General features: G+C 34.4%; 1 protein-coding gene across 5 annotated transcripts in view; it reads right to left on the minus strand.

Annotated features, from left to right (window-relative positions):
* The window catches only part of nalcn (sodium leak channel, non-selective), a 157,902-nt gene that overhangs the window by 48,017 nt on the left and 84,378 nt on the right, over positions 1-25,507 (minus strand). For all 5 annotated transcript variants that reach the window (XM_056465471.1, XM_056465468.1, XM_056465470.1 and 2 more), the window contains 2 exons: positions 3,716-3,852; positions 209-350 (listed from right to left, as the gene is read on the minus strand). In XM_056465471.1, the coding sequence (XP_056321446.1) occupies positions 209-350; positions 3,716-3,852 (279 nt within the window). The remainder of the gene's footprint in view (positions 1-208; positions 351-3,715; positions 3,853-25,507) is intronic.

Below are 25,507 nucleotides of genomic sequence, written 5' to 3' on the forward strand. Positions count from 1 at the left end.
CAACTATTATTATGTGGGTAAATCTGACTTTGATACCAGCAAACAAAAACATCCCAATGTAATAAAGAAAATATTGTTATATAACTGCTGGTTATTTGAGTCTTATTGCGTGGGAAATGGATCGGTTCCTTCAGAACATTCATGAGATTATTGTTTGGTCCCTGTGTGTATTGAGGGGGCAGACTGTAGGAGTGATGGAGTGTGCTACCTTCTGATCTATGTATTTATTATCCTCAATGGCAGAGCGTTTGGAATGGTCACAGGATGAGGATGATGCTGAGGGAAGGCGACGGAATAGACAGCTGGGGTCCTGCTGCTGTCGGTCGATGAACTGCTTCATGAAACTCTCCCTGTGGCACACGCAAACACACAGGAGATTTCACATCTAACAGGATTCTTAAAGATGAATTCGGAGACGCACTGCATAAACGAATAAGAGCAAATATTGAGAATTAACCTTTCATGACAAGCCAAACGTGACTTCAAATGTGTGTTATAATTCTAGATTAAACACGATTGCAAAACTGGTTGCCACAATAGCAAGGTGTTGACTTTTTCTAAGTAATTTGTTGCTACACAGTTATAGGTGGTTGCTAAGCTTTTGTAGGTTAATGGTTGGTAATCCAAAATGTTCAACCCAGGCTCATTCTGAAAACGTACCACTATATACATTTCTGGAGACAGCCAAATACAGCCCAGGAGCGACATGTTTTTGCAGTTTTTGTTTTCGCAAATCCACCAGAGGCCACTGTGTTTGCTTTTTGAGATGTCAAATCTTTCTCGCGGGTGACATTTGCTTCTGCTGCTCACAAGTAAATCCACCAGAGACCGCTGTTGACTGACTGTTTGACTGACTGAATGAAGGACTGACTGACCCATCCTCCTCCTTCCCTAAACCAAACCAATAGTATTTTTAAAGGCACCGATTGACCCCACCTACCCACCTCCCTAAACCCAACCGACAGTTTTAAAAAGCAATTAAAAAAAGAAAAGCTGATTTTTACCAAGTTTTCTGATTTTACCACATTCTAACACGGTTATTTACTTGTTTACTTATTTTTTTTTTGCTTCTGTTTTTGTCTAACCCACTTTCTGGAACCGTTCCTCACTGGACTCGAACTGGTCATCGTGAGGTTGTGGGTCATGAAATAAAATAAAATATTTATTTCCCTAAAATCTAGCCATATTTCCCTAATATTTCCCTTAATTATAAAATTGTGGAATATGAAATAAAATAAAATTCCTAGCACGGTGCTTGATTGCGGCTGGAAGGTGGTTCATTTCACTGTGGCAAACCCTGACGGATCAGAGACTAAGACTGGTATTTCTGGCTACATAATTCACAATCTCCAGAAACCTATATAGGGCTACGTTTTCAGAATGATCCTATGTTGGTTGCTAGAGTGATCAGGATGGCTGTAGGTTGTTGCTTGATGGTTGCCAGGGTGTTTTGGATACTTGCTAGATGGCTGCCAAGGTGCTGAGAGTGTTATTTGGTAGGGTAAGGGTTGATATGGCAATCAGAATGGCTTCTAGGGTGATCTTGATGGATATTAGGCAGTTGCTAGAGTCTCCAATGTTATTAACATGCAGACATCCCACCTCTCTCGGAAGCTCCAGGAGTTTCCCGCATATTCATAGTTGCTCCCTGAGCTCCGCAAATTAGATACAATATTCTGGAAATTGTAGTGGTAAGAGCGAGAACACTCACACTAGCGAGCATGTGCAAGAGAGTATCATGTGTAGTGATATTGTAAGCCTTAAATTATACGAATATCGCAGTACAGTACCTCTTGTGTGAATCCCTGTGGTCACTGGAGCTGCTGTAGGAATGTAAAGATCATATGCATTTGTTTATGTGGCAAAAAGTCTTTCATTAAAAAGGATCATACAGACTCTAAAGGAAGATACTAATAAGATTAGGGTCTGGATTGGTCAGTTTGTATGTCTCAGTAATTGGGTTTTGGTCACATGGTATATGTGGTAAACTTTGTTCTGCCTCCTTTCCTGGTCTGCCCTTTTCCTGCTCTGCTTCTCTCCTGTTCTAGAGTCTATCCTATCTGGCTCTACTGCTATCAGGCTCTCGTTGGGGCCTAGTCACTGCTCTTTGTCTCTCTCTCTCCCTCCCCCTGTCTCTCCTTCTCTCTCAAGTAACTTTATTTTACATTTAAGCTGGGTACAATTTATATCATATATCTTTATTATTTCCTGTTTAATGTTTTATACAGTTATTTTGTTTAATTTAGTTGTAACCATTGCAAGTTATTGTCATTAAATCAATTCATTTTCAAGTATATGTGAATTACTTTTGATTTAACATCAACACTTAATAGCTCCATATTGCACTACAGTTTCAAGATCATTGCTAAACTATGCAGCATGGTAATTAAAAGGTTGCCCAGGTGGTATTGAAGGTTGCCTAGGTGGTTCGTAGATGGTTGCTAGGTTGATTTAGTTGATTTGTAGATGGCTGCTAATGGCTCTGGTGTACTTTCAAACATTTTGAACAAAATCATTCTGGAAAAAGTTCTTATAGACTTTGTTTTGGCAGTTACTTTTGGGGAGTTTATTATGGATACTAAAAAACCTTTGAACTATCATTTGGTCTGTGGTGATCATGCATTCAGTGGGTGTGTTCTAGAACTTTGCCTTCTTTAAAGTCCCAATGAACCGGAAGCTGCGATCGTTATTCTATTCGTAATGTGATGCAGTTTCTAGAGAAACTGAATTTTAAATGAGCAAACAGTGGGCGTGGCTTATTTTTTCTACCATGGGCTGATTGGATGTAGTAAAGTAGCCATTCCATTCAGAAAGATCGGGAAAGAGGTTTTAAAAGAGTTATTACAACCTAAGAGACTCTTCCTGCTCACCATTTCTGTTTGTTGTCAATACTGACAGTTGGAGCAGTGTTAGCCACGCCCATTACCTCAAAAAAATGACATAATCTGATAAATTAACTGAAAACAAACAGGAAGTGCATTTACAGATTTCAATTAAAAATTAGAAGGGCTAACATTTTTTTTTCTTAATGACATGCACAGATGAATTGTTCACCACATAATTGGTAATGTGAGCTAACAAGATGATATGGTTAGCTGTGATTTCTTGGGGACATTAAAATACAATTTCTTGCCCCAATTCATTAACCATAGGAATATACTGGACAGTCAAGTGACAGAGCTGGTAAAAACGTAACTGCAACTGTATGATGGCACGTGGAGAAATTATAAAGACTCTGAGAGGGTCACCCATGAATGAGAACCCCACCTCATCGTGTCACATCTTTTCTTAGAGTTTGCGGAAAATAGAAAGCAATGTAAAGCCTTTTCAAGCTTATTTTTGTCCTCAAATGAAGAACGAAAAAAAACTTGGTTTGAAGTATACCGGGGCCTTAAGGTGCTGTGCATGGCTGTTATTTGATAGAATAATGACTGGTAGGGTAAACAGAAAGGTTGCTGGGGGTGATCTAGACAGATGCTATTTGGTTGCTGATGTGTTCATCATGGTTATTATTTGGTTGGGTAATGGTTGGTCGCCAGGTTGGTTGCTTACTAGCCTAACATCATATTAATAGAGCTCAGTGATACTCTGGCTGCCATTCTTAGTTTGGAAACCTCCTGTAATGCAAGTCTGAGATTTATGTGCATGTTTAATCATCCATCAAATGAAAAAGCCCACCTCTTTTCACTAACACTCGAGATCTCATTCAGCTCACCTGATTCTGGGCACAGTGAAGTCTGAAGGCAGCTTGGAGATTTTCACCATCTGTGGTCGATTGGGGAACTTCTCAAAGATTCGTAGTCGCAAGGGAAGTTTCTCTTTTGTATCAGCATTGGCTTCGCTCTGCTTCAGCTGTGGAGAGAAGCCAGGAGACTCAGTGGAAACAAATGTCTCGTTCTGTGACTCAGTCGAGAGACACTGATGGGGCCACATTGTGTTTTCACACATCACCCTCAAAACATTCGCCGGGTGGTCCAAAGCTGACATAAGCTGACCATCTCAACTCAGCAATTGGTCAGTTTGAAAACTCAGCTAGTCTTTAAGTGTAATGCAAAGACTCTTTGTGTTTTATATTCAGTTCCTCGTGTCTGGCTGTGAAAGAGGAAGGGGTGAGTCCATTCGGTGCACTGCTCTGAATTAATGTGCCCCTCCGAGGCTTAATTGACTTTATGTGCCATAACCTTTTATCTCGCCCATGTCCATCAAGCAACATAAAGGCCTCAGATGATTAGTCCAAAGCACGCTAGAGGATCACTTCTCATTCTCCTGTCAGATGAGATAAATAAATTAAAGATGAAACTTAGATGACAGATTGGCTCATATCTTGTAAACATATCTATGAATGCGTATTTAAAAACTAGTCTCACAAATAAAATCATTAACCTCATTCATGTATTTATTTTACAGAGAGCAAGATGTTCATTTTTCAGGATTATAAATCAAATCTTTCCATCCACAAGAGTGCTGTTCTGCTGGGCTGTCCAAAGATGGCAGCAGCGCACAGTCTCAGTAACAGTTATCCATCCATTACTACAAAAGCTGTCAACTCATTTTGCTTCAGGGCCCAGATTTTAAATGGACAAACATCTAGAAACCTATGACAGAAACAAAACTAGAGTTGGACCATACAATACAATATATGACATGGGAGGTATTCTTAATCTTATTTATTTGACCATGTTCTAGGCATGGATATGTTTTATTTTCTTCTCAAAAAAGACTCTTAAAATTGGAGCCTCTGAGAGATTCAGCCGAAAAGTACTGCAATGGAGTGCTGCAGCTGCCAAAAACCCAGAATAATAATGCACCACTTGTTCTCCTGAGATTTTTCGATGAGATTTTATGATGGCTTTTTTATGAGCCTAAGAATTTATGCGGTAAACATACACTACCAGTGAAAAGTTAGGAATCGGTAAGATTTCTAATTATATATGAAATAATATTTCAATACAAAATGGTGACAGCTTTTTTATGATTATTTTAAATATCCTGTTATGTTAAGAATCCTGAAGGTAAATGTCTTAAATGTAAAATATGAGAAACAAAAAATGTTTCAGGGTCAATAATAAGAACCACAATTATTAATTGAGCACCAATAACATATGAGCATATGAAAATGAGTTTTGAAGCATTATGTGGAATCACAATATTTAATTACATTATAAAATACATTCACATAGAAGTGTTATTTTTATTTGAAAAAAAAACTGATATATTGATTGTACTTTTCATAAAAATGAAGCCTTTGTGGGCATAATAGATTTCTTTAAAAAAATAACAAAACTAATTCCAAAGCTTTTATCAGTAAATTGACAATCCTTTAAATGAGCATAAAAATACACACTCATACAGCAGACTTGAATAATGGGAAACACTTTATAATAACTATAAATCATCTATTAAGCATTAGCAAATAGTGAATTCATTATTTGTTAAGCATTAACTCTATATTAATAGACATTAGTAAGCAGTTTATAACTGCAGATACAAATGCTCTATTCATGACTACAGTATAAGCACATTTATAATGTGCTTAATGATATACTTTGCTACTGATTCATTTGTCATGACTAAATGGAGTATCACATTATTTACAAATTATTTGTATTTAAGAGTAGTTTTTTTTTTTTTGATAATTCAGAATGAGTTAGTAAATGACTAATAAACTATTCAAATCAACATTTCTATAATATTATTCAGGCATATACTAATAGTTTATTTGTACATCAATAAACGCTTTAATAACTCAACTTCTTCTAGTTTTGTGACCTAATCTAAAGCGAAGACTATTTATGCTTTATAAATCTTTAATAAATGACAATTAGAGGCTCAGTATCAAATAAACAATAAATCTTTGAAATCTTATCTAAAAAGTAAAACTACCGTAAAGTTTAAACATTGCTGAATAACAGGAGTGTTGAAATACAACATAAAATTGGATAAAACAACAACAATATAATAATTTAACAATATATCATGATACAACATTTTAATGTTATTTAGCGATGTTTAAACATCACAGTAACTTTATTTTAGATAAGATTGCAAAGATTATTTTTTATATGATACACAGTTTTATTTGTGTATCTTCAAGTGAATATAAATGAATAAAGTTGTTAATTTTCTTTTTCCCTGTTTAGAATATAACTGAGCCTTTAATTGTCATTTATAAGGGATTTACTGTACAAAATAGTCCTCACTTTAGATAAGATCACAAAACTGTATAAAGTTAATAAAGCATTTATTAACATGCAAAGTGAACTATTATTATATGCCTGAATAATTATCAGTATTAAATATCAAATAATCATTAAATGTTAATTTAAATAGTTTATTAATCATTTACTTATGCATTCTGAATAATCTTTAAAACCACCAACTCCTCTAAAATAACTGGTTTGTAAATGATGCATTTCCCTTGCTAATGCTTAATAAGTAACCGCATGTAAGACTTCTGGGCTGTAAGTGTGTTCAGGCTGTTTGACGTCACAATTGCAGCACTTTACACAATATAATTCAATACACCATTAGTGAAACAAAACAAAGCCAAAACGAGGGCAAAATGTAATTTCTGTAAACACGTTCACACAAACAGGCTGTGGTCAAACAAACGGGAATGCCACAAACAACAGAGAGCAATTAATTTCATTTAATTGAATACTGTATGAAAAGAGACATACTGAAAGTCTTTCCATCTGGATGGCTGTAGATAAACACAATGCATTTCTGATTAGAACTGAGAACTACCAAAATTAGGCTTTCTTATGATTGCTTATGAATGGAACTGCATGTCTGACCTGGGCGCTTCAGGAAATGAAAGGCATTTGGCAAATGGCCATTACTGAATCACACTTTACTATGACTCATGATTTAGTTCATTCATGGATTGAATTGGCCATACATTCAGACTTCAGCAATGCAGCACACATGCTGCTTTTATACAAAGTTATAGACAGAAGGTCATGTTCTGTGCTGGAAGTGAAGCTGATGTTACTGAGAGCCTGCAGTGAGAATGATGCCGCTGGATGCTTGAACCAAAAGGAAATGTACATGTACAACATGGAGCTTGTCCATTTCAGTGCATTGAGGTGAGGATTTAGCCTGCTTAAACCAAATGTGATGCTGCTGTCAGGGAAGATTGCTTTAGCAGTAGCCAAAAACAGAACTAGACTGTCCATTGTAGCCAAGGCCCTGTTTACACCTGCTTAAGATGTGTTTTGATAGATTGGATCACATATACTGTAGATGAGAGAGACACATTCGTCTTGTATTGTTTCTTTTGTCCACTCTTCAACTTTGACGGCGGGATTGATTGGGTGTTTGTCTTTTTCTGAACTTTTGATGTTTTATTTGCGAAATAAGCTTAGGCAATTTACATAGGCCTTTTTTGGTGATAAGTTAAATTAAAAATAACTGACCTCATCTTAGGATTCAGATCTTGCTCCAAGAAAAGATTATTTCTTGTGTGTGACAATTTTTGTACGTTTATGTGAAAGGTAACACAAGAGACACTTTGTTGAAAGTGTATAGGTGCCATTATTAAGCCTTTCTGAATTTAGAAACCCATATCTAATGTTAATATTTGATCAAATGTGAGTTTTCGAGCCTGTTTGGACCCTAAAAATGCACTCTAAAAACATTAGGTTGCTTTAATAAACACTAAGTAAAAAATGGTCAAACCCAATGGTATTTATTTATGATATAAATTACATTTTTCAACCAAACTGTTGTGCTTGTCCATATTTATGCCAGTGTTTGTAAGAGTGTCTTACTTTGGAACATACTGTACTACTACCACTACTAATAATAAAATAATAATAATAATAATAATAATAATAATAATAATCTCCCAACATGTGCTCGGGCTCTAAACAAGACTGAGAAAATGTTCTAAATGTGTGGCGTAAGAAATGTTAATATTCTTAAAAAACAGTGTAATGCAGGTAAAAAAAAACATATTATTTATTTCCCAATGTAGGATTTATATAGTTTAACAATGACTTCCATTATCCTCAACATTTAAATGACTTCATCAAATCTTTTAGAATGCTAGAATAATTATTGTGCACACTAAACATCGTTTTTCATCAAATAAATGTACCAATTTACAGGTGCTGCATGAGAGCTGCTCTGAGAAAATGCAACACAGACGATCTGGGCAACAATATTTAGTCTAACACTAATATTTATTATTTACTAAAATTTAATTTTATTATAATATATTTTTTATTTACATAGCAAATGTTTTTATTAATTTGGTATTTATAACTTTCTGCAATGTCTGAAAATAAAATGAGACAACACAAAATAAGATGGAGAGCAGCAGCTTTAGTTTCTGTTTTTATAGCTGCAAAAATACACTGTTCTAACACTATTCGCTTAGACTCAGGACTGGTAAGGGAAGATTTCCTTTTATTTATAGTTTTTTTTTCCCTTTCAAACCAAACTTATAGAGATAGTTTGTTCAAAACCTATTTGAGTTATTTGAATTGAAGATATTTTGAAAAATTGCATAAGACAATTTCTTTACTGTGAAAATGAGTCCCAGCAATAAGCATTCTTCCAAATATCCTCTTCTGTGTTCAATCAAAAATAAAAATAAACTCAAGAAGGTCGCTGGTTCGAGCCCCGGCTGGGTCAGTTGGCATTTCTGTATGGAGTTTGCATGTTCGCGTGGGTTCCCCCCCACAGTCCAAAGACATGTGCTATAGGTGAATTGGGTAGGCTAAATTGTCCGTAGTGTATGTGTGTGGATGAGTGTGTATGGATGCTTCCCAGGGATAGGTTGCGACTGGAAGGGCATCCATTGCATAAAACATATGCTGGATAAGTTGGCGGTTCATTCCGCTGTGGTGACCCCAGATTAATAAAGGGACTAAGCCGAAAAGAAAATGAATGAATGAATGAAATTGTCCGTAGTGTGTGTGTGTGTGTGTGCACGTGTGTGTGAATGAGTGTGTGTGTGGAAGTTTCTTAGTGATGGGTTGCAGCTGGAAGGACATCCGCTGCGTAAACTTGGTGGATAAATTGGCGGTTCATTCCACTGTGGCAACCCCAGATTAATAAAGGGACTAAGCCGAAAAGAAAATGAATGAATGAATGAATGAATGAATGAATGAATGAATGAATGAATGAAGTTTAAAACCATATAAGGGTGAATAAACAATGAGGTCATTTTCATGTGTGGCTGAACTATCATCTTATGTGATCTGTTCTGGCTGTTCCAATACATTCTGTCTACCTTCTGAAAGCAATCTGACTGCTTTCATTTCAACTATCTCTGAAAGTGGTTGAAAGTGGACAAGCTCAAAACATTTTAGAACCCATTTGCACCTTTCTTTAGCATGGTCCACTTTTGATTTAACCAACAAAAACACATCTTAACACACTCTGAACTCTGAAACAAGACCCAATCATGCATTCAGTCACTTTATCACTACAAAAATGCCACATAGAAATATCACTTCACAAAAACGCCCATGGAAATCAACTGTTTATATAACCATTCAAAACAAATGTTCAGTCTTGATACGAACAGAAACAAAGAACGCATGAGGAAACCGACCGCTTGCTGTGATTTCATATTCTTGGCTGCTTGTTGAAAAACCTAAAAAAAAATGTTTAGCCTGCACAGGAGCAAAGTTAGATTTCCCTGTCTCCTATTCAAAAAAATAAAATTGTTGTAGGGCAACTTTATTGTAAAAGAGTGTGTGCTTGAAACCTTGCAGGTCCCTAAGGCTCCAATCAATAGCTCTGCGCTCTGCGGGGCGGCTTGAGCTCTGTGCAACAGCCTCTGATTAGCTCTCACACAGAGACACGCACACACGACACTGAGCACTGCGGAGAGAACAGCAGATCCTGGCTAATATCAACACCCTTTACATCTCTCTAGCATAAATATCTGAAGTGAAGAATCCTGCCTGCTTCATACACTAATACCAAAAACTAGTACCATTTATATATATACATATACACACACACATATACATACATACATGTATGTGTATATATGTGTGTGTATATATATATATATATATATATATATATATATATATATATATATATATATATATATATATATATACACACATACATATATATATATATATACATATATATATATACACACATACATATATATATATACACATACATATATGTTGTTTAACCGAGGAAGGAAATTTTCACAGTATGTCTGATAATATTTTTTTTCCTTTGGAGAAGGTCTTGTTTGTTTTACTTCGGCTAGAATAAAAGCAGCTTTAATAAAAGAAAACATTTTATGGTCAAAATTATTAGCCCCTTTAAGCTATATTTTTTGATAGTCTACAGAATAAACCATCATTATACAATAACTTGCCTAATTACCCTATCCTGCCTAGTTAAAATAATTAACCTAATTAAGCCTTTAAATGTCACTTATCTGTATAGAAGTGTCTTGAAAAATATCTAGTCAAATATTATTTACTGTCATCATGGCAAAGATAAAAGAATTCAGTTATCAGAATTGAGTTATTAAAATCTAAATTTTATTATTATAATAGTTATAATAATAATATTATACTATTATTAATAGTTATTATTATCTAAATAAATATTAACAAACACTATAAAGACTTTGAAAATACAAATCAATGTGTTAATCTGTTAAAATATCTCATTTGTGCTGCACAAAAATAAAAAGTATAATTTTTAAATATAAAAGTATATTTATTATTTATTTTTGTGAGATTTCAGAGTGCTGAAGAGGAAGAGAATGCCACATCCAATCAGCAAAGATAGTGAAAACCACCTTGATCAATAAACAGATCAATACAGAACTTGTGAAATGCTTCAGAATCACACACGTTACATACAATGAAACACATTATGCTATTTAGCAACACAGGATTGCCTGCTGCTAGCTACATTTCTCAAAACTTTCCACAATAATGGCCTATGGAAGGTCTGTGTGTAATAATTTTTTTTGTTGTTGTAATAAATCTGTATGACCATATGCTCTTTATATCAATGAATCATACACTGGATTTTCTATAAATTACAGCAATGGGAGCTGTGCATCTGAAATGAATGTGTTGGCCTTGGGACACATTAGGGTGATCCATTCACTCCTATTCACACATTCTTTCCAATTTCAGGCTCAGGTGAACCACATTAGGCTATTCTCCAAGTCTTCCACCTTTCTAGAAGACAAGGGGCCCGCTTTTTGACCAATTGATGCGCGGTCTGTGGCACATTCACAAAAGGGCCCGTAATGGTGCGCTGTGTCATGAGTGATTGGTTGCTCCACAAATCTGTATGTCACCTTCCCACAAATTTACTCTACAGGCCATTAGACACATTTATGCTCCAGTTAGGTCACCATAAAACAGTGGAGAGCTAATGTAAACATGGGTAATAATGTCTAATGGTGTGTGTGTGTGTGTGTGTGTGTGTGTGTGTGTGTGTGTGTGCGTGTGCGTGTGTGTGTGTGTGTGTCTCTGTGTGTGTGTGACCTTCGGAGACTCTATAGGCAGACATAATAGCATATCATTTTTAAAAAGAGCGGAATATTTGACATGTCAGCCTTAAAAGTCTACAGTCTGACACTGGTAAGAATTAAGCTCCAATATAAAAAGAAAATTCCTTTAGCCTTCTGCCAGTCGCTTCACACTTGTGTGAGTTTCTTTCTTCTGTTGAACACAAAAGTAGGTATTCTGAAGAAACAATTTTTCATATTCGGAATAATTCAACTTCTTACAATGAAAGTCAATGGGGCTCAAAATTATAACTGACACTATTGACTTTCATCATAAGAACAAAAAACTCTCAAAATTTTAAGTGCAATGTTTTGCATTCAATTGAAGGGAAAAAAATACATGAAACGTTTTCTGAATCATTTGAAATGTGCTGTGACATGCTTTTGTAGCAGCTTTTATAATGCAATTAATATAAAGCAAACAAAACATGTCAGCACTGAGAGTCTAGTGAGTAATGAACTTACATATTGACTTTATTCTGAGGTGTGTGTGAATTTTAAGCTCGTTTCTGTTCTGTGTTAGAACGTCAGATTAATTTGCCTATGGAAAAATTATTATAATTGATCAATTACTTGCTTTGAAAACAACTGTGCTTATGACAATACATAAAATAAAAATGATATAATAAGAAAATACAAGTTTGCAACATCAGGCAGCATAACAAGCTGTTTATTTATATCTAAAATTAAATGGAAGTGAGCGAGACTGGCAGTCTCAAGCTAATTAGGTTCCAATGGCTGCTGTCAAAACAGTGAAAGTTACATGAATTTTCATGAAAGAAACATGTTTTTGGTCCCTTTTACAGACTTTCAGGACTATTGCTGTCTATAGAGGATGAGGGAGCTCTTCTTCTAAAATATCTTAATTTGTGTTCAATAGATGAATGAAGGTCTCAGCGGATTGGAACAACATGAGGATGAGTAATCCATGACAGAATTTTCATTTTTGGATGAACTAACAATAAAAAAAAGCAATCAAATGAAGACTATTATGTTTGCATTGCTTTTGTAGTTTCACTTAAACTGAGTTATGCTAGATATGTATAGTATATTATGTTTAAAATGAATGAAACTATGACTTCATCTTCATCTTTTCTTTCATTCCTTTGTCTGTTCTGTATACTGTCACATTTAAAAGCTGAGTTTTGCTACAGTTACACAGTTTTTTTAAGGGGAAGTAGCTAGTACAAACAGAATGTGTTAATATAATAGTTGACATGTCATGAATATGAAGGAGATTTTATAATTGCTTGTGACGACTCTCATTAAGTGCCATTAGAAAATTGATGTTCTTTTAAATGCAAAGATGACATTGCTTGAAATGTCTTTGTTATGACATAAACAAATACATCATAACTTGTCTTTAATATTTAATGGCATTTGATGACAATTTAATGACAAAGTACCACTGAGGTCGAAAGAATATTAATGACTGTTATAAAACTCTCGACACAATTTTAATGGCCTTATGACTCATGACAATCAGGTTCATGATGGATTTATGACAAGTTACACTGTCTTGATAATATTAAATTGTTATGACAAAGACTGGTTGCGATGTATTGGTTAATCTCAAACAGTGTCACCTTTGCATTTATAATGACGTAACTGAATAAATGTCACTTAATAACAGTTGTCATAAGCATGTATTAAAATGTTCATATCCGTGATGTGTCATGTCATGATTATAAAGGTTTCATGACAGTCTTATGAACACCCCCTTTAAGCCAAATATTACCCAGTATTATATTAAAAATAATACTGTATCAAGCTATGAGTAACCATGATATTAGTATTGAAAAATACTGTTATTTAGTACTAAATTCCTAGTTAAAATAAATGTAACAATTTTATTTATATTATTGTAACATAACTTCCAACACTGAGCATCTTGCAGCATTTAGTTCTGTATTTTTAAGACACTGTGCAAAAGCTTTATATTTTTCAATGCATCACAAGGCACCCACCATTAGAATGCAACCTGTGTAAATGACCCCCTGAGTAGAACATTTCAAACCAGTGACTTTCGAGGTTTCCTATCAGTTAGGCTGCTGATTTACTTCTAGTATGCCTGATAAACATACATTGCTTTTGTGCGCTGTACTCTGCTACAGACTTGGTGAACTTCCATAAGCAGCTCAGGGGTGGAAGGGTCATTCTCTCCTTCTCATTTAGTATCTAATGAGGCATGCTGCTGCATAGGCTATAAACTCCCAAATCTCTTAGAGGCACACCTTTGAAACCTGAGAGGCTGACTGGATGAATATTTAGCGTGGCGCGAGTGGCACAGCATGGCAAAGCAAAGCATTTGACATTCCTCAAAAAGCCCCTGTGTTTATGTTGTATGCTGACATTGTGACAGTAGTCAAGACCAGCCTCAACCTCCAGAGACACAGCAGCATCGGATCTTTGCTCCCTTCAGTGTAACTAATTGTGGCTACTTTGCATTCATTCAATGACTAACAGAAATGCCTGCAATTTAATATGAGTGACAGGATTTATTTCTGAAAATGTGAAAAACAATATGCTTCCTATAAACTTGTAATTGAAATGTCATAATAATGCTGATTTATTGTATTTTTAGACCAGCAAACTTACCTAGTTACTGTTAAAATGTATATGCATTGCAAATGAAGTGGTTAAAAATGATTAGAAATTGAAAATCAAAGTTAATTTGTCTTTCTAAGTCTGTACACTTTCTTTTTATGAAAAAGAAAAGAGAAAAAAAATATCGTAAATTAATGGAATGTGATGCAACGATTTACATATTTCCGATCGGCTACTTCTGAGTGTGGACTGTATATCTAATGAGGGGGAGGGGCTTGCTGCTCAAACAATACACAGACTCTGACGTGAAGCAGCAGCAGCTCCGTGTTTCCTGTTTTAATAACACTATTGTCCCTCATCATCAGGTATGAAATGTTTAAATTGTTATCAAAATGTGTTGAATATACGCCAGTGACATGAAGGCAACAAGTGTCATCTATTAAAATAAATTGATAGTGCATATATATATATATATATATATATATATATATATATATATATATATATATATATATATATATATATATATATATATATATATATATATATATATATATATATATATAAGAGTTTGCATTAACTGTTTGTGTGTCATACGCTTTGCACTGCAATTCTAACAGCAACAGTGATCATTTAAATGTCAACGGAAGAAACGGTTGAGTGATTGTATAACTATATGTATCAACTAACAAAGGGTATATAGTTACAAAGTAATTACAAAGTCAAAGTCTCATTGTTGGTTACAATGTTTATATATGAAGAGAAACTTGTGTAGGTCGGCTATATATGACTATGTATATGCTATATGAAAATTAAATTGTGAATAATTTGTTTATGGAGAATTATATAATATCTGTATAGTAATGTGTAACAGTAATGTGCAGGAAATATGTATTTAAATATTTTGTGATATATATATATATATAATATCTGTGAAGATGTTTACATATGTTACGTTTCACCATTTTGTGAAAGTATACTGTTAAGTGCATTCATATAAAAAAACAACAATACACAGACTCTGACATGAAGCATCAGCAGCTCCGTGTTGCCTGCGTTTTTAATAACATTATTGTCCCTCATTGGGCGGTGAGGGCGCTACACAAACGTTATGAAAACATATGATTTGTGGTTAAATTATCACCATTAAACAGCTAAATCTAAGACTCAGTGGGGTGTAAGCATGTACAAATAATTTTGCACAAATTCATATGAATTTTCCCAACAGTTTGCTAAATCTGCCTACAATTTGCTAAACTGCCCAGCACTCAAGTAAGTGAGCTGAAATATGGCCAAATTCCCTGGCAACCTACATTACAGCTGAAGGCAAAATCAGAGTATGATGAAAGATGATGAATAATTTAGTTTTTTCTTCTTTGGAATAACATGAGCTGATGAACCATGCACAATTAGACCAGGAGAGTGTCAAAGTAAATAAGGTCAATTTTGATTTCACGTTGAAACCCTATGATAAAAAGTGGGTTGCTGAAGGGATGAAAATGGGTCTAGGTGAGAGAAGGAACACACACAGCGTCTAGGGCAGCAGACATCTGGATCAGGTGGTGCAGCGAGGGTGGTGTGTGTGCATGTGGGTATGAGAGAGAGCGTGTCTGTGGGCGTGACTGTTTGATCAGAGGATGGCGTACTGGAAGGCATATTTGATGGACAGGCTTGTCACCAAAGGTCCTTTCATGTCTATCGCAGCCAGAGGGGATCAGCCTGTGTGTTTGTGTGACAAATGGGTGTGATCATATACAAATGTGTGTATATTGTGTATGCATGCTTGTGTTTGAGCGTGTTTGAGTATGTGTGTGTGTGTGGACATCTGAGCCCCATTACGATTTTTTTTTTAGGAATGCATTTCTGAGGAGGACCAGATGTGTTTTGTGCAGATGAGCACAAGGGAAGGGAAATTATCAGAAACAAAACAAAACAAAAAAGACAAGAGAAGATAAAATCTCATGTGAAAAAAAACACATTGTGTGCTCCAGCGGCTGGAAGCAGCTTAATACCTCCAGAATAACACGAAGATTGGATTTCTGAATTCCTGCAGTCTATCATTGTTTCATCCACAAACGTAGCAATACTGGCTCTATACCACAAAACTGAGTTTGGCCTATTCCACAGCTGCTATCTTACACACTTAAATTGACTTCAGGGAGCCAGGCTTCCAAAAAAAAAACAAAAAAAACAAAAACAAAAAAAAAATCAGTCACACACTTCTGCTAAAATAGTGCAGAAACCCTTTAAGAATATCTAGGTCATTTTAAATGTATTAAGTTTTGTTACATAATTTGCAAAACAAAGAGAACAGACGCACACCCACTAGTTCTATTTATTTTAGTGCATAAAAAGCAATTTTACATTTGCTCAATATTTAAAACATATCAAAATAATACTATTATATAGTACCAATTCCTTGTCATGGTAATCAGCCAATACCAAGTACCAATTCTGATACTTTAAGCTTTATAATGCATAAAGCATCTTTTCTGTCCAAGTATGACACTCAAGCTTAAGATACATAAGATACTTAACCATTTAGTGTGAACATGTCATGGTCAGAAGCAACTTTACAGAACAAAATAGATTAATCAGATTTTAAAAATTGGCGAGAAAAATCACTAATAAAGCAAATTTAAAACAATGCAAATGATGGAAGAAGAATTCAACATGTCTCAATGAAGTTTGGAGTTAAAAGGCACATCTATAAATCCATTACTTCTTTACTAAAAGGAAATGGGTCTATAAACTACTGCTTATTACAATTCGTATATTCAGTGCTTAAATTGTGAATAGCGAGGTCCTAGAACAAATCAGGGTAACGGAGCCGGCATGTTCTCAGAGGCGGGAGAGGTGTCGCGGACATTAGTTAAAAAAAAAAAAAAAAAAAAAAAAAAAAAACTTGGGGGGTGGGGGGGGGGTGTTGGTCTGGTGAGGTGCATGAGGTAAAAATGAGATAATAATAAAATCGGATATGTAAACACATTTCAGTTCTTATGTGTCCTCTGCTTGCAAACTTATAAGCAATTGTGATTGGATCATGAGATCGGACAGATTAGCAAGTAACAATCAAGTCATGAAACATGATTATCGGCCGATAAAAATTCACAGATTTATGTGAATTTATGCTGTTTGCTTTAAAACAGCCAAATGAAAAAAGATGGATTTACCCCTCATAACTTTAATAACCCGCATAACTATTTTAGACTTTATTTCATAAGGCAAATATATATATATATTTTTTTAAGGATTTCTCAACTGAAACTGTAATGTCTCATTCTAGTGCCAATTAAGCAAAAAGTCATAAATTCCTTGCTAGCTCGCTTCCATTTTGTTGGTCAAGCTAAAAAAGAATTTTTTTTTTTTAATTAAAAATTGTAGTATTTTGGCACATTTTTCCATGTTTGGTCTGAGGCACAAATCATCACTTTCCTCCCATTTTCTGCTTTTGAGGACAGCAGGCCAAATGAATTAAAATGATGTAATTATGATGCTAGTATATTGGTATCTAGTATATTGGTATGTTTATCATAGTGGGGTTGGTTTGTATATTCAGAAAAATTAGCATGTATTCGTGATAGTTTTGTTTTTATAACACTGCACAAAAATAATAATGCGTATAAATGAATATTGTTTCTGATCACTTAATCATTCAAGACTGTAATAATCCAGAAAAAAAAAATTGTAAATTGACTCACATGGGTGGGTGGGTAAATAAATAACAAATGTACAAAATATTACTTCTACATATTGGCAAGAAATACGATAAGACTAATACTATGACTCTTGTGTCAGATATATGGAGTGTAATCTGCAGGCACTAGATGGCAGTGTGGTTAGAGCCAAAAGAACATCTGAAATGGAGCACATATTGTTGACAAGGAGACCTTTTAAGTTCAGTTTTTTAGATGGATATTTAAAGCAAAACATTCAGTCCAACCAGATTCTACCTACAGGATATAAAACTGTCAAACACGATCTGATCACCGGCTTCTGCTTACAGCCTCACTCATTTCACAACAATATTCATGAATGAATTCTCCAACTAACGCATATCAAGTATATACTACAGCACTTAATGTATACTTAAGGTTAGGGGTTTTGGATAAATTGTGATTGTGATATTTAAACACTGAATACAATTTTACTAAGCTTTTACTGTATAGTAATGTTTATTGTCATGCGCATGAGAAATAAAAGTTGGACACGGTAGAAGGTTTTGATTTAAAGCGTAGAATCTGTGCCTGTTGAAACAGTTCAGGGAATTTGGTCAACCAATCAAGCGTCCAGAGCCTCCCCTGCTTCCCTGAGGGAATGTCCTCCATTTGATTTCCATCAATAAAAAGATAAACATTTCCCCTATCAGCTCTAGACACTTCTCACTGCCATTTAACCGAAGGGAAAGTAATGATTTGTTGAGCCGCTAACAATCATCAATCTCTGGCATGAGAGAGGAAAAGGGCTCCTGAGCAGCTGAATGAACAGACGGCATCAGGAGACGTGGTACAAAAGGTGATGTGGAACAAACGGCGGTCAGGAGGCACCAGGGAGACCTGCTGATTCAGGTCATGGTTTGTTCAGCTAGACTGCTCATTCAACACTTCAAATTCCACTAACCACTTCTGCACTATTGACTCATGGCAACTCCAACAAATATATAAAAGGTGGATTGAAAACAAGATTTTAGAAAATGTACTTCAGATCAGATACTCATTTTAAAATATTTGGGCAACTAGTTGGAATTCTTTAGCAAGGAACTTAAAAAAAGCAGATTTATAAATAATGAATTATTTACTGCTATTGTGTGGATTCTTTATCTGCACTCTTGGATTTTGCAGAAACTATTTTATATTTGCAGCCTATAATGCTTTTCTCAAAATGTATGATAAAAATAAAATAAATAAAATAATAAAATAAACAATAATAATAATACTAATAACTATGATGTTAATAATAAAAATATAATATAAATATTAAAATATAATAATAAATAATAAATTTAAATAAAATAAATTAAAAATAAATAAATAAAATTAAAAATAAATAAAATTAAATGAATAAATAAAAATAAGTAAGTAATCTGTAAGTAATTGTAAATCTGGATTACATGCAACCAGCTGCTATATTGCACTACACTTCTGTTTTAAAGATAAACAATTTGAATAACTAGTTTGGAATACCTTATACAGCTTTCAATGTGATGGCTGTTGAAAATTAAGCTTTGCTTCATGTTGTTTTTATATGTTAAAGGGCACATATTTTACACCTTTTTCAAGATTTAAGATAAATCTTTTGTGTCTCCAGAAAGTGTCTGTAAAGTTTCAGCTCAAAACACCCATCAGATTATTCATTATACCCCTTAGAACATTAGAATTTTCTGCTCTTAACACTATGTACTGTAGCTGTTTTTGGTGCCTGCGCCTTTAATGCTGGTTCTGACCACCCACCATTCCCACGTGTCTGTCAGAGTGTGCCTCAATCTCTGCCTCAGCTCTGTCAGATAAACAGCACAGTGACAGACATATAGGAAGCAGATCTCACGTAACATTTGTAAGAAACAGTACAGTAAAAACTTTCAGTAAAAACTACAGTAAACTTTCCCAATTAGTATAATTTATTGTATTTATTGTGGAGTTGCAATGATGAGTCACACACGATGTTACAAAGTTCACACATGCCTTGAGCTTTGCACTTTTTTTGCATAGCAAATGTGACAGGATACACTTCAATATCCACTGCTGTATGGATATCCGTTATGTTAATGTACAAAATAAACCTGATTTAACATCCACAAACAGGGATTGAAGCGTCTTCTTTAATAATTGTACTGACACACGGCTGTGGTGATAAAGTAAAGCTGAAGTAAATCACTGTAATTCATTCCAAACATGCACAGTTTTAAACTCTTGATCACATTTGATGATGATTGATGATCACAGAGAGCTCAAAAGATCTTTTAATCCCAGTTGCTTTGTGCACGTCCCGTCTTGTTGATATGATTACACATGTTACTACAGAGAAATGTTAATTCGCAGCTGTCAATCGATTCGGTGGGTGGGAAAACCGCACTCCTACATCACGTTACAGTGGGCCTCAAATGGGAGGGATTTGGGAATTATTTTAACGTCAGGAAATAAAAAAAAAAAGAGACTTATTGTCTGTATATCACTCCAATATGACTGTGGACACACTATACCTACACACAGTTCTGTCCAAACAGCTTACAAATGATGATTTTCATCATAGGTGCCCTTTAAAATAGAAATTGACTGTTAACTTGTGAAATTGAACAAGATTACACATTTTCATTTAAATAATTACAGCCCCAGTAAACAAAAGAGGCTAAAATTTTTTTTTAAATAAATAAAATTACCAATCCATACATCCATACATACTGTATACATCCCCGTGGCATCAAATAGTTCGAATATCATTTCTATATAATAAAACTTTCTGGAGACTCCTTCCAAATCATCTCCATTTAGCTGTTGTAAATTTGTGAACGCAGTTTAGGAGACTTGTTACAAGCAGAAATCTTTATTAAGATGTCCTGTCTATTATATGTTTAGGATGGAGCAGGGGCTAAAGGTGGGGAAATACAAAACTATATAAAACTATATATTAATATATACAGTTGAAGTCAGAAATATTAGCCCCCCTGTTTATTTTTTCCCCCATATTCTGTTTACTGGAGAGCAGATTTTTTTTCAACACATTTCTAAACATAATAGTTTTGATTTATTTTATCTTTGCCATGATGACAGTAAATAATATTTGACTAGATATTTTTCAAGACACTTCTATACAGCTTAAAGTGACATTTAAAGGCTTAACTAGGTTAATTAGGTTAAATAGGCAGGTTAGTGTAATTAGGCAAGTCTTTGTATAACAATGGTTTGTTCTGTAGACTATCGATAAAAAAATATATAGCTTAATAGGGCTAATCATTTTGATCTTAAAGTGGTTCTTTAATAATTTTAAACTGCTTTTATTCTAGCCAAAATAAAACAAATAACACTTTCTCCAGAAGAAAAAAATATTATCAGACATACTGTGAAAATTTCCTTGGTCTGTTAAACATCATTTGGGAAATATTATATAATCAAAAAATATTTATCAGTATATATCAGCTTTATTTGAAACTAGATTATATAAATGTATATTTCAATACACATTACGGTATATGCAAAGCTGTCAGAACAATTCATTATACTGTAAATTATAAATGTAATTTCACGGCATAAATGCATGATTTTCCTCAGTGTTATGGGGAGCTTTGTTTAGCCTAAGGAACACAGACAAGTCCTGACAGAGGGAAAAGGGAAGCTCATTAAACACTTCCCCTTATCAATGGCTGATCTGAAATGTGTGGAACACACTGGATATTCATTAGCTCTCCCTCTTCTTATCCTGTCACCTTTAATTGCTAATGATCCTTTCTGTGTGCATATGCAGGTGCCTGCTGAGATGCCTGACAAATTGAATCTGCTCTTACAAAAAGGGGACTTCTGTACAGCAGCTCATACAATTTTCGAGGTCAGCCCTTCACCCTGGCGACAACTGAGTATAGTGTTTTTCCCTGATTTCTTTACGTACCTATTTGTTATCATGTTTGTTTTGTTTCACATGTTCATGTTAAGAAAAACAAGCATATCAACCTGATCAGGTGAAAGTTGGCTCCTTATTCTGTTGTCAATAAGGTCGGACAGCTATAAGACACTTCTTGCTAATATCTTGACAGGTGCTCAAACACTAATGTGGGTAATGTCCTAATGTGGCTAAAGTCTACAAACCTATTCCTTAAAGGGGTAGTTCATGCAAAATTTTATTCTGCTATTAATTGCTCATCCTCATGTTGTTCTATACCCCTGAGACTTAATCTAAAAGACTTAATCTAAAATATCTTAACTTGTGTTATAAAGACAAACAAAGGTCTTAGGGAGTTGAAACGATACGAGGGTGAGTAACTAATAACAGAATTTTCATTTTGGGTGAACTAACAGTTCATGAGTTTAGACACTACTACTGTACATGTAACCACATACAGATCCTACGCTGTAAAGTTTAATCAGAATATTGCCAAATACAAATACTTTACTGTACTTAAGTAAATTTTTCTGGAATCAGTATTTTACTCCCCTATTTATTTATTTTTTGACAACTTTTTACTTTTACCTTACATTTTTACAAAAATATCTCTACTTTCTTCTCCTTACATTTTTAAACTACGGTTGTTCCCTTTTATTTTTATGTGTTTGGTGGCGCGATCTATATTATTCCTTGACATTGTGCAATTTGAACGTCTTTTTGATGCAATCAATCTATTTTTCGTCATGGCTTTTTCAAATTTGGCTTTCACGCACCGTATGTAGGCTAGTTTATGAAGATTACTACGAGAAAGGCAGGGATGACTATGCAGATGAGACAGAGAGAGATAGCGAATTACATTACACACACACAGAGTCAGGTGTGCTGCTGCAGCTCAGTTAATGTTGAACCTCAATAAGTAGGGTATTTTATTCACCTTAAATAAAGCGATTCTCTTCAATGTAGTTAATGTAGACTCATTCACAATTAAAATTTAATCAAATTAGTTGCTGCAAAAATGCTGATTACCAATGTAGTTGTTCATAAATCTGCTTTATTAGCGGTTAAAATTACTCATGTAGTTAACATATACTTGTTTACATTAGCTTGTTGCAAAGTGCACAGCAACAAGCCTTGTTTCATTTGTGACGACTTGGCATAATTTTAACTTAATATTAACAACCACAATTAGCATATTGTTTAGCTGTGTATTTGCTAAATGAGCACTGTCTGTGCTACGTCCAAACTAACCCCACTGTATTTTTTGTATAATCAATTTCTATTCTGTTCTTAAGTGACTCAATTAATTTGAAATTAAAAATGTCCTTGTTTTTATTGTTGTGATTAATTTTATGATAGTTTTACATTCTTTATGTAAAGCACTTTGAATTAGCATTGTGTATAAAATGTGCTACAGTATAAATAAACTTGCCTTGCAGTGTCACGGTCTCAAATGTACTTAGTTACTTTTTTTACTTTTATAAAGTAATCGAAAAGTAGTGTAACTTATTACATTTTAAATAGATTACAGATTACAAATTACTCTATTACATTTCCAAATGAACCTCCCCAACACTGCATATAGGCCTATTAATCTTCAATAAAAAAATTTAACAAGTATTTTACAACAACAAAAGAAACGATAATGGGCAATTTATGAATAAAAAGAATGCAAAAGATCCTGAATTTATCACACGAAAAAAAGATCATGAGGGCTGACATAGAGGCTCAGTGGTTAGCACTGTCGCCTCACAGCAAGAAGGTCATAATGGCAATAGCATTTTTACATGTTGAATTGCAGGTAAAATATTTGAATATTCAATTCATTTGTGCTCAACCTTAACATGAAACGCAGCAATGGCTGAAACACCGAGTATCTGCGACCGGTGCTGTTGCTGAGCAAACCTCAGTGGGAACGACCCACCTGTGGCCATGAAGCCAGAACTCCAAGCCACGTCTATCCATCAATGCTGGCTACTCCACAAACGTCCAAGCCATTTGTGTCTTTGGCTTTGAAACGTACTTCAAATAAAGACAAATCATCTGCCAGCACTGACAGATGCAGGCCATTTTCATGAATCCAATGTATTGTAATCAGCAAATGATGATGAATGTTATCATGGAGCAAAGGCGATTGATTACCTCAATGTGTGGTAAAAACCCATTTCTCCAGTACTGTTCTTTTTGCAACACCTGTGATGGCACAATGGACAAACCTTGTTGGGATTATTCTGAGCAAATCTAAAAATAATCTTGTATGAGTCAGGCTTAATGCACATGTGAGAAGAAATTGGATGAAAATGGCTTTGTTTTCTGTTTGGACAACCTTTGTGAGTTAAAGCAGGTCTATTTGAAATAAATACAAAGCTTTCACTGCTGAAAAGAAAGAAAATATAACAAGATGGTTTGCCGGTCTTAGAATTTTTTTTTTTTTTAATAAAATAGAAATTAAATTACAAAATAAAATATGAAAACTAATAACATTAAATAAATGTAATATTTATATACTTAAATAAAAAATAAAACAATTGAATAATTAAATGCAACAAAAATAAAAAGAAATGTAAAAATTTTTTTAAATAAATCAAATAAAACAATATTAAAATTTAAAATGTCAAAGGCTAATTGAAAAAGGCTGCTCATAATAAAACAACATACACACACAAACATGCAGACACACAAATGTGTGCACCCACACACAAAACACAGAACTCTAAAATAATTTTACTTCAGCAAAAGCTGGCTTTATAAATCATGCAGCAGTTATCTTAACCTAATGTTCCAAGCTAATGCATTTCTAAATGGAATATTCGCCCTAAATGGCCACTTTTACTTTCAAGTCTTATACTTTGAAGGGTACAAAATAGCAGAAAACTGGCTGTCCTCGTCTGCAGCGCTACCAAAATGAATCTATGTGATGTTCCAACAAGTTATGAGTCATAATCTCAGTCCTGCATCTCCACAGAGCAAATTCTCTAATAATAGAAGCTCAGACTTTAGCTCGAACATTTGCATTCTTAGCTGCCAGCTACTGTGTGCCAACAAAAATCATTTATCGTAGTCAATATCAATGAATACAGATACGGTCCATTCAGAGCTCTGAATAAATGAATCTAACAAGGCTCACTGGAAGATATAAGAGTCTTGAATCACTCAAAACAGCCTTAAAGGAGCATAGCAGCGAATAACATTATGGAAAGCCACTGGGTCTTTCTGACTGAAAGCATGTCAACTGAGGAAAAGAAAGAGGAATACACTTACAGGCTTGTGAATGTAAAATAAATATGCTTTTTTTGTGGGAATTCCAAAACTCAACTGGACAATAACACTGCAACGATTCTGTTTTTAAATCTTTTCCTTTGGGGGAGAAATTCTGTCAACTGGGTATTTAACCCCATACAATCTCAAAAGACCCCCCTGCACACCCCACCACCTCTTTTTAATTTTTTTTCTTTTTTTTTTTTTGTCTTTCCTCTCACTGTAATGCCTTTCACAGAACATTCTTTCTATTACACACTGAATGATTCTATTTTATTGTGTATCATATATCTTTCGCATTTTCCTTTTTACATTTGTATTCATTTATTTTACTTAATTGTTTGTCATTACTGAATTGGAGTTATGTATGCACCCTTGCATACACTTGCTGTGCATTTGTGTGATGCTTCAGGACTTTGATGTTTGCAGACTGTTAGCTACTGTATGTGTCTCTCTGTTGAAGCCACAAAAACGGAAATTAGTGTTGGCGATGTTTGTTTGTATATTTGTTTTTCTGTTTTGTGCAAATTTTTTAAAAAAATCCAATAAATAAAGTATATAAAAAAAAGAAATATGTTAATTCTTAACTGTGCA

This window comes from Danio aesculapii, chromosome 9 (assembly GCF_903798145.1).
Source record: "Danio aesculapii chromosome 9, fDanAes4.1, whole genome shotgun sequence".
Taxonomy (NCBI): Eukaryota; Metazoa; Chordata; class Actinopteri; order Cypriniformes; family Danionidae; genus Danio; species Danio aesculapii.